Source organism: Rhipicephalus microplus, chromosome 2, assembly GCF_043290135.1.
Source record: "Rhipicephalus microplus isolate Deutch F79 chromosome 2, USDA_Rmic, whole genome shotgun sequence".
Taxonomy (NCBI): Eukaryota; Metazoa; Arthropoda; class Arachnida; order Ixodida; family Ixodidae; genus Rhipicephalus; species Rhipicephalus microplus.
Window position 1 is genome coordinate 274,411,380 of NC_134701.1, and position 16,114 is coordinate 274,427,493.

Consider the following 16,114-nt stretch of genomic DNA (forward strand, 5'->3'; position numbering starts at 1 on the left):
CCTCCGTGGCCATAGGCAACGCCTCCTACATTTCCCGTGCCTGCCGGATTATCGGTAGTCGCTTGGGAAGCGGTGGTCGTCGAAACTACGGGGGTGACGCCACTCAAGTAGGGGATGTCTTCAAATAAGTTTTTTTACGTTTTTGGAGCTCATATGCCACAAAAATAACGCAGAAAAGTTTTAAAAAGGCGTAAACGTAATTATAAATAGCTCTACGTAAGTGACGCCACTATTCAACAAGCAAACTTTTTATTTCAAGGCATCCTCTAAAACTAGTAGCAAACGCCAAGACTACAGATCTCAAAGGCCAAGTACAAAAACCCTTATTCCTACGTAGGCAGCGCCGTCATAAATGACCGGCGTTTCGCGCTTATTTGGCAGGCACAAGAAATCTAGGAGGCGTTGCCACATGTGTTCTGTGGCGCCACCACCTGTCACTTTCTAGCTGTCCAATCACAGCCAACGTTTATCGCATCACATGTCACACATTTTCTGGCGCCTAGCATTGACGGGAGCGCGTCTGTCCGTGCGTCGAGAGAGTTGCAGAGTTTATGCGTGAGTTGTTGCCGAGTTGCAGTGCTTAAAGTTACCAGCTTATCGAAGGCCATTTGCCCTCGTAGTGAAATTCAGATGGCTTCCACTGCACCGAAATGGCTTTCCCCCGACCTCCAAGGCGGTCGAGTGCAACTTCGAATGAACGACGGCAATATTATCGAAGGCGTCGTTGTCGATGTTTCCCTGAAGTCATATAAAGTCACGCTCGATCAAGGTGAGCTTGCCTTTGTATTGATCACAATAAAAAATATCCGGTGCTTGCCTTTTGAAGCTGTCGCTGGCTTCGAGAGTCCATGTTCTGTTTCTTCTTCGAGACGCCTACGTTTCGGCGTTATGATCACGGACGCTGTAGCACTCTTAGCCAGCGATCAAATGTTTTTTTTTTTTTTTCTTTGCACCAGAGAACGATCGCTTGCGCTTAATAGACAGATTTAGTTGCGCGTCGACAACAGACCGCGCGGACGCAGTCTCCCATTGCAAATAGGTGGCAGGCTGCGTCCCTACGGCTGCTGCGAACGCGCATCTAAATATTTCTAATTCATTGTACGTTAGCGCGCGCAAGTTCAATCGTCAGCTCTTGCGTATTTTCGTTTCGCGGATGCTTCCTCTAACCGGTTTCTGCAACTTATTTCTTAGTTACAGTTGAGGAGAACGGCGTACAGCAGTCACTTGTTGGACAGCTCCACTTCTACGCGCAAGAAATCTCATCGTGTGAGTAGCAATGACAGTGTGAAACGCTATGCCGACCTGCGTAGCTCGAACAGTTTCCATGCGGCGTTTCAATTTGTTTAACCCGCGTTGCGTGTTACAGGTGTGGTGCTGGAGGGCCCGGCGCGCAGGAGATACATTCTGCATCGAGAGTAAGTGTAGAGTCACTCTTGAGACCTTTCACCTTCATGTTCAAGTTTAACCTTAAGCCATTACGTGATGAGGCCATTAATTTACTTACACTACGATGCCACCTTTCAGCGAGGATGGACCACGTTTGCTGAGAGTTCGTCCGTTACCTGCTCACCTTGAAAAACTGAATTCAGCTCACAACAACAGGGAATTAATTTGCCATCGCCAAGAAACTGACACCTCCGAGGTGATCAAGAAGGGCATCATAAAGCGTAAGTTCATTCTCTCGTTTTTTTCTTTGAAAGAAATGCTAGCAAATCTAATGCACGTAAATGCACTTATCTAGCCCATGATGTAGCCAACTTCTGTAAGTCTGACGGCAAACAAAAAAAGCAAAACGCTTTTAGCGTTTGCTTGTTGAAATGAAGAAATGCTAGTGTTGTATACTTTTGCAAAACAGTTTAATTGAGCAAAACTGCTAGTAGGATAAAATTCTTGTCATTGATTGTTGTCATTGAATATGTGCCTCTTTATTGTCTATACATGGGGGAAATCACTGTCCCCATATGATTAATATGCAAAGCAAAGCAGTAGTGCCTACATCTAAGATAAGAACTGAATGGATAAAGAAACAATATATGCAGATACCTATAATACCTTCTTTATAATGCATTTCTGAAGCCTAGATATTTTGTCTCATTAGCTCTTCAGTTGACAGTTGTTTCTGCCAGTTGAAAAACTTGTTCTAATGCGTTTGTTGTATTTTTATTATAGTTAAACCATACAAACAACAGTTCCGGAATGCAATGTTATACAAGAAGTTTTATTGCATTTATGCATACAAACTTCTTGTCCAAGCCCAAATAATATTTGAAGGGTATACATGATAATAGCTATTTTGCAAGAATTGTACATAAACAACAGCAATCCACTTAGTGAATATGCTTGCACAAATATCGTGATGACTGCCAGAAATAAGGAACTGAATTAACGTGGAGTATTGGGCAAGATAGCACCTGTCCTGTGTGTTTCTTGCGCTACACTTCCCTTGTAATCATCCATTCATTATCTTTTACCTTGGAGACGTCATACACATTACCTTGTTGGCGTAACGCATACGGAGGAACTATGAAAACCTAGGAGAGAGCACGGGGTTATTTTCTCAATATGTTGCTTCTCCATGGCACACATCACTGGCACTTTTAGGAAGGATAACTTTCGTGGTATTTTCAACATGATGAGCAGGTTTACTTGAAATGCATTAACAAATGTTTGAGCTAGTATTTAGGGTCACGGGCTGAATTTTCATTAGTGCTTCTTATGTTGTGTGACTTCGAATCAGTAGCACATAAATAACGGTGTCAAAAGAAAGACTTAGGCAAGACAAGCACTAAAACATTAGATCATCCTTTGTACAATAATTAAGAATGACAAGTTGGGCAGGTCAGTAATGATGAAGTTGAAGTCATGTACCTTGATGAATCAATGCATCATTGCATCTCTAGAAGCCATGAGTCATTTGAAGTTTTGCATCTCTGCAAGCTTGCCTAACTTGTCTTCCTACGTTATGTTCATTTTTCCTAGCGACTGTGCCTCTACACAAAACTCCGCAAGGTTTTCTAAAGTATTCTATACGTTTTATTCATCGCATATCTTGACTTGACCAAGTGCAAACATTTTTTCTATGACGACTTAAAATTTTCCTCGCTATACTTGTTACTTAAATTCGAATGAATGCTTGCTTGTAATGTATATCAACTTGGTGCTTCCTTTGCAGTCATTGGTACACCTGATGACCTGCCAAATCTACGACGACCAATAGCTACTGATTTTGAAGTCATCGATGAAGTGAATGACCAGCTCAGTGAAGCAGTGAGTATGCAACATTGTCATTTGTGTGTTAAGTACGCGTCCGCTATATGGGATCCCGTGCAGCAAAATTTAATTAACGCGTTAGAATCTGTTCAGAACCGCTCAGTTCGGTTCATTTGTTCTAATTATTCCCGTACTGCTAGCATATCAGAAATGAAATCTAACCTTGACCTACCCAATTTAACTGTCCGGAGGAAACTGGCGCGACTGCATTTTTTTCATAAGATATTTTTTCACAATCCATCAATGAAGCGAGACCTCATTTCACAACCGTCATACCACTCATCGCGCATTGATCATCAGCATAAGGTTGCCATTCTGTTTTGCCGCACCAAATTCTTTTCAGCAGCCTTCTTACCGAAAACAGCCGCCGATTAGAACCACCTTCCCTCTTCCGTTGTATCAATAACAGACCCTTTGTTATTCAAGACTGCAATTTCTCAGCAATGCTTGTAACTATACGCAGTTTCCATTATCTATCTTTGTCTTGTATGTGCTTGAATTCTTATACATTTTTAGTTGACTTATGTTGCCTTCCTGATTTGCGCATCTGATACTTGTTTCTTTATTTTGTCTTTTTTTCTTGTGTGTTATATATGTTGTACCCACCCCCTCTGTAATGCCCTACGGGCCCTGAGGGTATTCTAATAAATAAATAAATTAATTAATTAATTAATGTTTATGCATTTGAATACACTGTGCTTGAGAAAAGACACACACAGAGAGCAATGAATGAGGATGGCTGCTCTTTGCTCCCTGATTGATAGTACAACCGTGTATGCCCTAAACCTAATATAATATGAGTTACTGTTAATTCCAGCATATTGTCTAAACATAGTGTCTTAGGGCACGGTGTAAGAATAAGTTAGGTGATGACACTGGGCTCGGTGGCACGTCCAGATTGTGTTCGCCACCTGGGCTGTTTCCACTTGATGCGACAGATGGCGCTCACGGAGAGTGGGTCAAGGCACTCACTAGAGAGTGACTCCGATCCGCATGTAGAGCCTCGTTTGTTTATTACGCTCAATATACACATGTACAGGGACGTCAACAAATCAATACACTGTGACTCTGCTCTAACGAAATTGATTTCCTAGTTTTATATGTAGCTTATTTGCTAAGTGTTTTTGTCACATAAATACTCCGACAGCAGCAAGCGTCGACCTGGCGAGTGGTCGCATTTTGACGCCACAGCACTAAACAAAGTATTTCCCTAAAATTCTGGTGGCAGCGGTGTCAGCGTCGGCATTTTTGGTTTGGAACAAAAAAGCAGCATTGTACATGAGAGAAAATTTTAGGTGTTTGCGATAAGGATACCAGCCCGAGGGAAAAGGCATGCTAGCCATTAGGAAAGCGATAGTTTGTGTGTATATGTGAGTACATGTGTGTCTGCGTGTGTGTGCGTGTGAGGGATAAGGTTCGGGTAATCACGGCAACTTAAATAATCGTTGTCGAGACTGACGAAGACATTTGCAACTTGAGTTATAAGGCTTTAATGCCACAAAAAAAAAAAAGAAAAAAACGATAATGAAGCTTGGCGTGTTACATGGCAACAGCGAAGAACTGCCTTAGGTACGAGCACGACACACGTTCTCGAAAGACAAGGTCTGACGCTTAGCGTAGTCCCCCACTGCACTACACAAGGTTTGAAACACTTCACCGTGTGACGTCGAAGGCAGATGAGTCGATGCGTTGCGTTGCGTCTTACGCCGACATCAGCGATGACTCAGGCATGGTCGGAGCGGAGCGTGAGGCAGAGTCGATGTGTGGCAAGCACGTCCCGGACAGCCAGTAGTAGGCCCAGGTCTGGAAAACGCCCGGATCCGAGTACAACGGACCGGCGCCGGCTGCTGGATCACACGGTAGAAGGGAGCCAGGCTCGTGCGGACCACAGGCACAGGTAGGCTTCGGGACCACGACCCGACGAGCGCTTCAGCCTGCCACTGTTTCGTTCGGATCCTTCTTCTCGAACGCCCCGTCGTCGTCTTCCTCTTCTCTCTCCCCATGGCTTGGCTTGACTTTGACGACACGATTCCGCCTTTTCCTTGTCTCATCGTCATCTTCGTCGGCGTACGGCACAGCACAAACTCACAAACATCGCGCACCAGATGAACCTACCGCGCATATCATGACAAAAGTCCCCCCTTTCAAAAGTTTTTTTTTTTTTTTAAAAACTGTCCAAAGTGCGCGGGAGACAAGACTTACGACAAACAAATGTACAGAACTGTTGCACCAAGAGAATAGTCTGTATGTGAGAGTCCCTAGGCATATGGTACATTATTACATTAATGTTGTATAGCTAGCACCTACACCTGTAGCCTGCTCATATAATCAGCACCTACGTTCTCTGATCCTTTGATATGCTCAACGCGAAAGGTGTACTCTTGCAATGCGAGACTCCAGCGCAAGATCCGGCTGTTCAAATGCTTGGCTTGAGAGAGGTATCGTAGCGGTTGATGGTCAGTCTGAACGACGAAGGAGGTTCCATAAAGGAAGATATGAAATTTCGCGATCGCCCAAACTAACGCTAAACACTCTCTTTCAATTGCAGAGTATCTCTCTTCCCGGGGCATAAGTTGGCGGCTGGCATATGACACCGGGTGAAGAAGACCCTCGTGTTCCTGCATAAGCACAGCGCCTATACACCTATCAGATGCATCTGTACTAAATACGAAGGGTTTCTTTATGTCAGCAGCCTTGACTACTGGCATAGATGCTAGAGCTTGTTTGAGGGTTTCAAATGCCTCTTCTCTTTCGGTATTCCACGCTAACTTGTTCTTTTCCATCTTTCTTGTCATTTCAGTCAGTGGTTTCGCTTTCTGGGCATAGTGAGGTATGAGGTCTCGGTAATATCCCGCCAAGCCGAGAAAAGAGCGAAGCTGCTTCTTCGTTTCCGGTCTTGGGGCTTTAGCGATCTTCGCTATCGTGCTTTCTACTGGGCGGATTGTACCATCGCCGAGGTGATGCCCAAGGAAGATGACAGAAGTCATTCCGATCTCACATTTTTGAGGTTTGATCCGTAGGCCTGCTTCTCGGATCCTCTGAAACAACTGTTTCAATGTCACTAGATGCTCCTCCCACGTAGCTGTGGCAATTAGAACATCGTCTATGTAATGCACTGTGTTTGGAATGCCGTGCAGTAATGTCCTCATCAATCGTGTGAATATGGCCGAGGCTGTCTTAATCACAAAAGGCATATAGAGAAAATGGTAGTGTCCAGATTGCGTTGAAAAAGCTGTTTTCGGACGAGAACTTTCCTCTAAGGGTATTTGCCAATAGCCCTTTGTAAGATCTAACTTTGAGAAAACCGACTTCGTGCCGACTTCAGCAAACATAATGTCAGTTCTGGGTATGGGTTCAGAATCGGACACCAGAACCTCATTAATGTGACGGAAGTCAATGCACGCGCGAAAGCTGTTGTCCGGTTTCTTAACCAGGACCAAGGGTGAGTTATACGGCGAATGGGATCGTTCAATAACTCCCAACTTCAGCATATCTTGAACCTCCTTCTCTACTATTTCCTTCATTGCAAACGGCAACGGATACTGTGACGTGCTGATTGGTTTTGTTGTAGTAAGCTCTAGCCCCGGCACTCTAGGAGGTTCGTCTTCCCAGGAACTTCGGAAAATATGTCTCGGAATTCCTCCAAGAGATTGCACATATCATCGCGTTGTGCTTCGTCTAAATTACTTCCGAGTGTGACCGACTCAATACCTTTCCCTTCATTTACTTTAAATGTAGGGAGGGGTGAATCCGACTCTCCTTCTTCGACTACAACGAACGATGAAGCTTGACTAGTGACTTCTGGTTGACGTTCTTCGTAGCGCTTGAGCATGTTTATGTGAAACATTTTCGTGGTGTGCCCAAGGTCCAACCAATAGTCGTGGTCATTCTTTTTTCCTGTAACCGGAAATGGCCCCTTCCAGTGCATAAGAAGCTTGTTTTCCCTGGTTGGGAGCAATATAAGAGCCCGGTCACCAACTTTGAGCTGTCGGGTTTTGGAGGTTCGGTCATAATACTTCTTTTGCGAGTGTTGAGCTCGGGAGAGATTCTCTTGAGCCAGCTTCAAGGTGCGTTCAAGACGTTCTCTCAGATCAAGCACGTATCCGTAAGTAGTCTTGATATCTTCCTCTAGGTCTTCCCCTGTCCAGAGTTCCTTCAATATATCCAGGGGTCCTCGGACGTGCCGGCCGTAGATCAGTTCAAACGGCGAGAAGCCCATACTGGCCTGAGGTACTTCTCGATAGGCGAATAACAGAGGCGCAAGAAATCGGTCCCATGACTTCGGCTTCTCTTGGCACAACTTGCGCAACATCTGTTTCAAAGTGCCGTTGAACCTTTCGACCAAGCCATTGCATATCGGGTGGTAAGGCGTCGAGCTCAAATGTCGAATAGCAAGCAGAGCATTCACCTCTTCCATCAGGCCTGACGTGAAGCAGGATGCTTGATCACAGAGGATCTCCCGTGGAAATCCTATTCGAGAGAACATCTCCAGTAGTCCATCTGCTACTGTTGCCGAATCAATTGCGGGCAAAGCCACCGCGTCCGGGTACCGAGTGGCGAAATCCACAAGGGTAAGAATGTACCGATTACCCTTCTTTGAAATCGGCGTCAGAGGTCCAATGATATCAACGGCCACACGTTCGAATGGCGTGTCAATCAAAGGCATTCGTCCAAGAGGCGCCTTGCCTACTTTGCCTTTGGGATATGTCCTTTGGCATGCGTCGCATGATTTTACGAATCTTCGTACCTCCTCCTGTACACCGGGCCAATAAAACGACTCCAAAACTCGGTCCTTCGTCTTCTTGATACCCTGGTGACCAGATATCGGTGATTCATGTGCCAAGTGCAACACATGGACACGCAACGCCTTTGGAACCACCGCTTGTTGAACTGATTTACCCGGAGTCAAGTGGTAAACGCGGTACAAGATTCCTTTCTCGAACATAAATGAGTGGTATGTGGCTCCTTTACCGCGGATGAGGGTGTCGACTTTCGCCCTACAAACATCCAGCGACCGGTCTTCCTCTTGTTTTTGGCGAAATGACTCCTGTGTCACCTCTAAGTTTCCAAATTTAGCAGTCGTGAGCTTCCGGCGATGTCCTTTGCTTGAAACACCAACCATGACTGTGCTATTCGTCCCGCATCCATCCTTGGATTTCTCTTCAGAATTCAATGCCTGATTAGTTTCCGACTTCAGGCTCGCTGACTCCTTCCACGTTGAGTCGGGGTCATTAGCGTCACGGGCGCCGGGAACATTTCCTACGATGACATCGTAAAGTGGCGACGTCATGCATTTGACTATCGCATTTCCGGTGAAATAGGGCGATAGAATCCGTACTTCTGCTTCCGGTACCTCGATGCAACTACCATCGGCCAATAAAATAGTGGCGGTAGTACCCGTCAGCGCATCATCGGGAACGAGGGAACGTCGCACGACCAGGGTGTTGCTTCCAGTATCCCTCAAGACTGATACAGTATGTCCAAACACTTCTCCCTGTAACACCGGCAAGTTTCGTGTAGCTGTTGCGGTGCGCGTTCGGAGTGCACTAGCAACATATTCATCTTGTGATGAATCATCGGCACATCGGGGCGTCTCGGACTTTTGGTCAGTAGACACGATGCAAGATGTCATTTTCTTTGACCCGCCGTTGCTTGGGCATGCTCTTGCATCGTGGCCGGGCTTCCGACAGTGCCCACAGAAGACTCGTTGGGGTTTCGTGCGGCAATCAGATGCTCTGTGGCCGGGTCAATCTCAGACGAAACATCTAAGAGGAGGCTGGGTATAAGTAAATCCTTCTTGCTCCTTGGGAATGTTGTTTGCAGACTTGGTACGAAATACCAACAAGTTTGTTTGCCGCTGGGCTTCCAAGAAGGTATCAGCTGCTTCTGCCATTTCTTTTACCGTCCTGCATTTCTTCTCCCTTAGAAAAAGTGCCAGGCGATCGTGGCAGTTATTCAGAAACTGCTCAGCTACAATGAGGTTGCGCACGGATGCAAAGTCCTCGTCCGTTTCCGACATTTCCAGCCATCTATCGAAGTAACTCTGTAATCTCGTGGCGTACTGTTTACCAGTTTCGCCGTCTTCAGGCTTGCTTTGCCGAAACTTTTCGCGATAGCCTTCGGCTGTGAAACGAAACCTCTGGAGCAAGGCCATTTTCGTACTCTGGTAATCCATTGAGTCTTCTGGCGACAGACGACCGAAGACTTTCAATGCTTCCCCACTGAGGCATAAACTAAGCGCTGTCGCCCACTTCTCCTCAGGCCACTCTTGACCAACTGCTACGCGTTCGAACCTCTTGAGATACGCATCGAGATCGTCACGCCCCTCGTCAAACACTGGAATCAGGTTGTGAGGATTGATCAAGCACGGGCGGCTTTGACTCCTCTCAGGTTCGCGGTCCCGCGCTGTTGGCTCTCGGCTACCTTCAACCTCAGCTAGTCGAATTCGCAGTTGAAGAGTTCTCTCTTCTATCTCCAAACGTTCCTTCGCCGCCTGCCTTTCCGCGGAACGCTCTTCACGCGCTTGCACAGATTCCTCATGAGCCCGCTCTAACCGCGCGTCTACCCACGTCTTTAGCTCGGCTCCTTGAAGCCCCATGCGTTCCGCTAGCGTTATAAGCTCTTGCTCGCTCATCTTCCCTACAGATTTCAACCCAGTGCAAACGGCTTCGTCCTGTCGCGCGGACGCCAATTGTGAGGGATAAGGTTCGGGTAATCACGGCAACTTAAATAATCGTTGTCGAGACTGACGAAGACATTTGCAACTTGAGTTATAAGGCTTTAATGCCACAAAAAAAAAGAAAAAAACGATAATGAAGCTTGGCGTGTTACATGGCAACAGCGAAGAACTGCCTTAGGTACGAGCACGACACACGTTCTCGAAAGACAAGGTCTGACGCTTAGCGTAGTCCCCCACTGCACTACACAAGGTTTGAAACACTTCACCGTGTGACGTCGAAGGCAGATGAGTCGATGCGTTGCGTTGCGTCTTACGCCGACATCAGCGATGACTCAGGCATGGTCGGAGCGGAGCGTGAGGCAGAGTCGATGTGTGGCAAGCACGTCCCGGACAGCCAGTAGTAGGCCCAGGTCTGGAAAACGCCCGGATCCGAGTACAACGGACCGGCGCCGGCTGCTGGATCACACGGTAGAAGGGAGCCAGGCTCGTGCGGACCACAGGCACAGGTAGGCTTCGGGACCACGACCCGACGAGCGCTTCAGCCTGCCACTGTTTCGTTTGGATCCTTCTTCTCGAACGCCCCGTCGTCGTCTTCCTCTTCTCTCTCCCCATGGCTTGGCTTGACTTTGACGACACGATTCCGCCTTTTCCTTGTCTCATCGTCATCTTCGTCGGCGTACGGCACAGCACAAACTCACAAACATCGCGCACCAGATGAACCTACCGCGCATATCATGACAGTGCGCGCGCAGATATCGCTATCGCGTTGTCCCAGCTTATGACACTTACACGCACTCTGTTAAGAACCTAAATCGACACGCTACTCTTGCCAGTCTTGCTGTAAGCGTCACGCAGATGACTGCTGGAGGCCAAAATGGTGGGAAGAACTTCATTGGGTCCTGAAGGTTCACCCTGGGTTAACCCGTACCAGACCCATGTAGGGGGATTGTTGGGCCAATGTCATCAGCCATACTTTGCCCTATTTTATTAAGCCATGCGGACATCAACTTGATGAAGCGCTTTATCAGCCTGAAAGGGAGCGGACTACCTAAAGCACTATATTTTGTGCAGCTCGCTCTTTACGACCCGGGCGCGGGACGCCGACAATCATATTTCGTGTTTGATGAGACATCTAAGGCTTCTGCCTTAACAAACAGTGTTGTGCCATAAGTACCGTGTTCGGAAGTGTTCCTGCAGTGTTGCAAGACGGTGACGATGGAGTGCTACAGACAACCAAAAATGAGAAAATCTAGCCTGGTGACATCAAGTACGTGAATATAGTCAATGTGAAAAACACACGGCTGCATCACAGAAATAGTATGCACAGTGATTTTTGTTCAAAACTTAATTTTTTTTGGTCCAAATAGGGCATAGATGAGGCAGCTCAAGAAGAGCATCTGAATTTAAACAAATTACTTTTCCGTAGTGATGAGGAACTGACGGTAGCGCATAGGCCCACACTATCAGTGTCATGTTGAGACTCATCCTCCTCTTCACAAGGAGGAGGCCCGTCACTGCTGAAGTCTGAAGTTGAAGCGCTGCCTTTCGCGTGTATACATGTTCATCATGGCTATGCTGTGGAGTCGTTGTCTCCACCCGCAGTAAATTTGGCGTACTTTCAGCGGTCGTGTGAGGCACTTCAGATGCAGTTGAACCTTTTGGCCCCCGTCGCTTCCGAAAAGTCGGCAGTAGAGCCACTCATTTTTCGCAAAGCTTTCCTGGTTTTTAGGTTGCATGATCAGATATTCTGGGCAGCCCCGCAGGTTTTATAGTGCATGCAGCAGGTTGTTTCTTTTGTATTCTGCATAAGTGGCAGAGATCGCTTCTTCCGGAAAATGCTTAGCGCACACATGGTCAGTAGGCTGCGAGGCTCTGTCATCTCTCAGACTAGCCCGTCACCACTTATTCAAGTGCTCTGGTTCATGGGGAACCTTGAAAAGCAACAAACGCTCCGTACAAGCTTCCGATACCCCAACTTGCAATTCGAGACGAAACACTACCTATCCATTTTGAGCCGCAACCAGCGACAAGTCCGCTCACACGCACTCTGAGTCATATGCAGCATCGAGGTATGCGTGCACTGAATTACAAAGTGCAAATCAGCAAAACAAATGCTCTGGCAGTGCTCACAGACACAAGGCAAAAAGTTTCTAAATCACAAAATTCTATGCATACAAAGCTTTCAGGAAGATGTTCTTTTGCACGTGAATTTCAGAATGAGCACCGTGCGAATACCTGGCACGCCATACAGTAGCGCCATCTCAACTCGCACGATGAAAACTACTCGTAGCTCAAGGTCATCGGCAAACACAATCTGTCCGCGCCCTCTCTTTACACGGAGCAACGAGAGTCAGCGCCTAACTTATTCTTACACCGTGTCTTAGGGCTAGCTTTTTTTAGAAAGGTCACTCTTTGTTATTTTTAACGCGATAGCATTAGAGAGCTCCTTTTGCAGAAGTTCTAGCTTTGGTGGTCGTTAATTTATTTGCGTTGCTCTCAGTTTTTCAGTCACCCATCTTATGCGTGACTGAAAAACTGAGAGCAACGCAAATAAAATAAACTATAAATAAAGTTTGGGTCAGAGTAGCAGGCTTGGATTAGCTGCGCCATTTGCTCCAATGTGTGCCAAAGTGGTTTACCTGCCCCATCTTGCGCCGAAGCGCCCATGTTGCACCAAACTGGTTTATCTGCGCCGTACTTCGCCGCACGATACGACTTTAGCTACAAGGTGCGACAGCCGTCAAGCCCTGTGTCCGAAAATGTAGCTGAAACATTGAGTTTTTGGTTTCTTTGAAGCTGTTATAGTTTCGATTCCATCAAAGCTGTGATCACTTGAGCAGCAGCTGTGAACTTTGATTATAAGGACGTGGTCGCGATCACTGGCGCGCTCACTAACATGGCAGGCATAAGCGCAAAATTCCATTCAGGGGAATCGCAACTTGCCGCAGTTTCAATTTTTTTCAATTCCTTAGAATGAAAAAGCTTAGCCCATTTGCACTGCCGGAATGGCCAGGCAGGTCAGTTCCGTTCCTATAGTTTGTCAACGTATTAAAGGCATATCTTGATAACTTTATCGAGCTAAGAATGATTGTAACAATGTAAAGCTGATGTCATAAGATGCATAAGAACTGCATAAGTATGCAAAACAAGTTACCGTGTTCGAGGGATAGTAGCTTCGTGACTTATCTCATGCAGTACAAGCACACTACTAGTTCCCATAGGGGCAGCTCTCCTGCTACTTATAGCATTTACATGGTCAGCGAAATTTTGGGAAAAAAATTAGGAAACACATGTATTTACTTGGTTCGAGCGTACTCTACTACCTTTTGGGCATCTTTTTTCTATAGCCAGCGGCTCATAAAGCTTGAAACTTTTGTTGTTACTAACCAGCATTGCTTTCTTGGTCTTTTTAACTAGATAACTACTAAGCCACATACATTGCCAGATATCTCGTAAACACCACCGTATATTTTACAGTAATCGTGACACTCTTTAAAAAAATTTGAACCAATCTTAACTGTCAATTACTTTGAATCAAATCAAAATTTTATTCTTGGTGATGACACACATATATGCAAATAGAAGGGCAGACGATGATGGGTACAAAACGTCCAGCATTTTTCCAAATTCTGTGGCTGCTATCCAGTACAGAGTGTGCTATTTGAAAGTAGGAGCACAAAAAGCCTCCAAACCGGCGCTGAGTCTTGATATTCTATGTGTGCATGTTCTCGTCTATGATTCGTTCATGCCTCTATGTGTGGTTACGCGTACTTGCCATGGTAACTACATGAAGTAATTACTGACCACTAATTATTCTACATGGACATGGCACTTCACGTATTATACTACATATACTTTTGTAATATGATTATCATGATGCGGCAATGTACAAGCATGCATAAACGCCTGTTAACTAAATATTCAGTAATGTATTTATTATTTGAGTCAGCACTATTTATGAACTACTTAGCAAATCAGCAAGTTTCACTAATCTGCATATTACTATCTTCACTTACTAAAGAGTTAGTGCTTTTTGAGACAAGTAAACAGTTAGTGTTTAGTCAGTTAATATGCAGACCTTTCTTTGTAAGAGTGCATGTTTGAACGAATTGTGATGTTTTTATATTGTTTAAGCTTAAATGCGTTAGTGCTAAAATGACGACAACGAATTGTCGCTTAATGATTCGGGGAGGCGCGGCCTTGGTTATGTGGGATCGCCTGCTTTGGCTGGCTGCCGAACCAATGCTTTGAAAAGTCTATTTCATCTTTCTCTGTATGGTTCATCTTGTACAACAGTTGATTGCACACTCAGTTCACACAGTGCACAGTTCGTCCTGTACGGATGCGTGCTGCACTGACCTAGTATACAGACTTTTGCGATAAAGTTTCGGGTAAATTCACCCGTGTGTGTTTGTAGGGGGGGGGGGGGACGCTATTGCAAAAAATAAAAAAGGGGGAGGGGTAATATGTGTTGAGATGGCAGGCAAGCTGGTATGTGAAAGTTTGCAGTAAACACAAGCATCGCACCAGCGTCAATACGCACCGTATCTTAGAGGAGCGCTTTTTCAAATATTTTATTTTTTTAATTTTATTTTACAACATACTGCTGTCTTGAAAAAGACCAAGCAGGAGAAGCACAAAAATTAAGTGGAAAACACATGTAAGCGAGATAGATGAATGATGTGTACAAAATACAGAAGATAAGTACATTATACAGAGAAATATAGATGAGCTTAAACACAGGTTAATATGACCTTCAGAACAACGGTGATGGGTCTATCTCCCTATTATACATTCACAATTGCGATAAACAGTAAAGCGAGTCGAGTACAGACTACAGTACAGACAATATGGCACGCTCAAAATGTCACATAGACTGAGATGTGAAAAGCACTTCAGGCAGTGAATTCCATTACGATACTGTACGTGGGAAAAACGAATTCTTGAACATGTTTGTGTGGGCTCGATACGGAAGCAAATTGTGCGTGTGCTGATGTCTCGCGGGGGGGCGATTGAAATGGTTGAATGTATACCGATGCATTTACCTTTGTGGAGCCAGTATAAAGAGCAAACAGCAGTTTCAGCCTATCGATTTTTCGTCTATCTTCCAGGGTTGAAATGCTATTCACCAGCATTAGAGAAGTTGGCGAGTCAGTGGTCCTATATTTGTTGAAAATGAAGCGTATAGTGCGTCTTTGCACCATTTCAAGCCGGTACTTATCTTTTTTTAAGGAAAGGGTCCCATACGACTGAAGCGTATTGCAGTTTAGAAAGTATTATCATTTTGAAGGCCAGTAATTTGACATAAGTTTGTGACGCTTTGAGTTTATGCCGTTTATGTCGGCGACTTTGAATACGCGTCCAAGTCGCTGACAGCGGCAGAAGCAAAAAGCAAAGTGAAGGATGAGGAGACGGCAGGCGGCCGACATGCCACCGAGGGGGGAAAAATCACAGTGGAAGGTGGGTATGCTGCCACCGTAGTTCCACACAACGAATGCCATGGCATTTAGCTGTGGTTACACGAAAAATTGAGAAAAGCTTTGGAGCAACACGGTCTTATTTGAGGACAGAGTTATCATTGCTTATAAATGTACCATGCTTGTAATCAGCCAAGCCTTTTCAAATTACCGATTTATTGTTAAATTCGAGGGTCTGACTTAGAAGTTTATGCTCATTTTCAGAAAAAGACGTAGTTCCATTCTCATTCCACTTCATGCAAAATCCACGTAATTCCATTCCTCCGAGCTTTGTCGCCATTTTTTTTTTTTATTGCTTTTGTCTGCATTGGTACATTCAACATCTCTTGCTCTTATTTTCCTTTTTAAAGATTGCAGCGATAAGGAAGGAGCAGACTATTTCCATTGCATATGAAGGTGTGAAAGTTGGACGTCATGGACATCTTTCTGTTTTGGCGGTGAGTTCTAATGCTATTATGGTTGGCCATGGTCTTATAGCCATTATCGTTATTTGCAATATGAGGTCCAACTAGTGCTTCACAACAGTGCCAAACTAATGCCTAACTTATCTAGAAGCTACATATATTGTCAAAAGTAGTGTACACGTATCAGCTTTGTGTATATTTGTCAAACCTGTTTTGCTGTGGTTCCTTTATTTGAGCCGCTTCAAGCACTGACTTTTGCTTCAGCTCCAAAGGTTTTTTTTACC

The 16,114-nt window shown here is 45.3% G+C and overlaps 1 protein-coding gene across 1 annotated transcript in view; it reads left to right on the plus strand.

Moving 5' to 3' along the window:
- Window positions 1-473: 473 nt before the first annotated feature.
- The window catches only part of LOC119162177 (uncharacterized), a 41,434-nt gene continuing 25,793 nt past the window's right edge, over window positions 474-16,114 (plus strand). Inside the window, exons 1-6 of the mRNA XM_075881969.1 lie at window positions 474-769; window positions 1,192-1,266; window positions 1,367-1,415; window positions 1,525-1,667; window positions 3,173-3,267; window positions 15,777-15,863. Coding sequence (XP_075738084.1) covers window positions 631-769; window positions 1,192-1,266; window positions 1,367-1,415; window positions 1,525-1,667; window positions 3,173-3,267; window positions 15,777-15,863 — 588 coding nt within the window. The 5' untranslated portion in view covers window positions 474-630. The remainder of the gene's footprint in view (window positions 770-1,191; window positions 1,267-1,366; window positions 1,416-1,524; window positions 1,668-3,172; window positions 3,268-15,776; window positions 15,864-16,114) is intronic.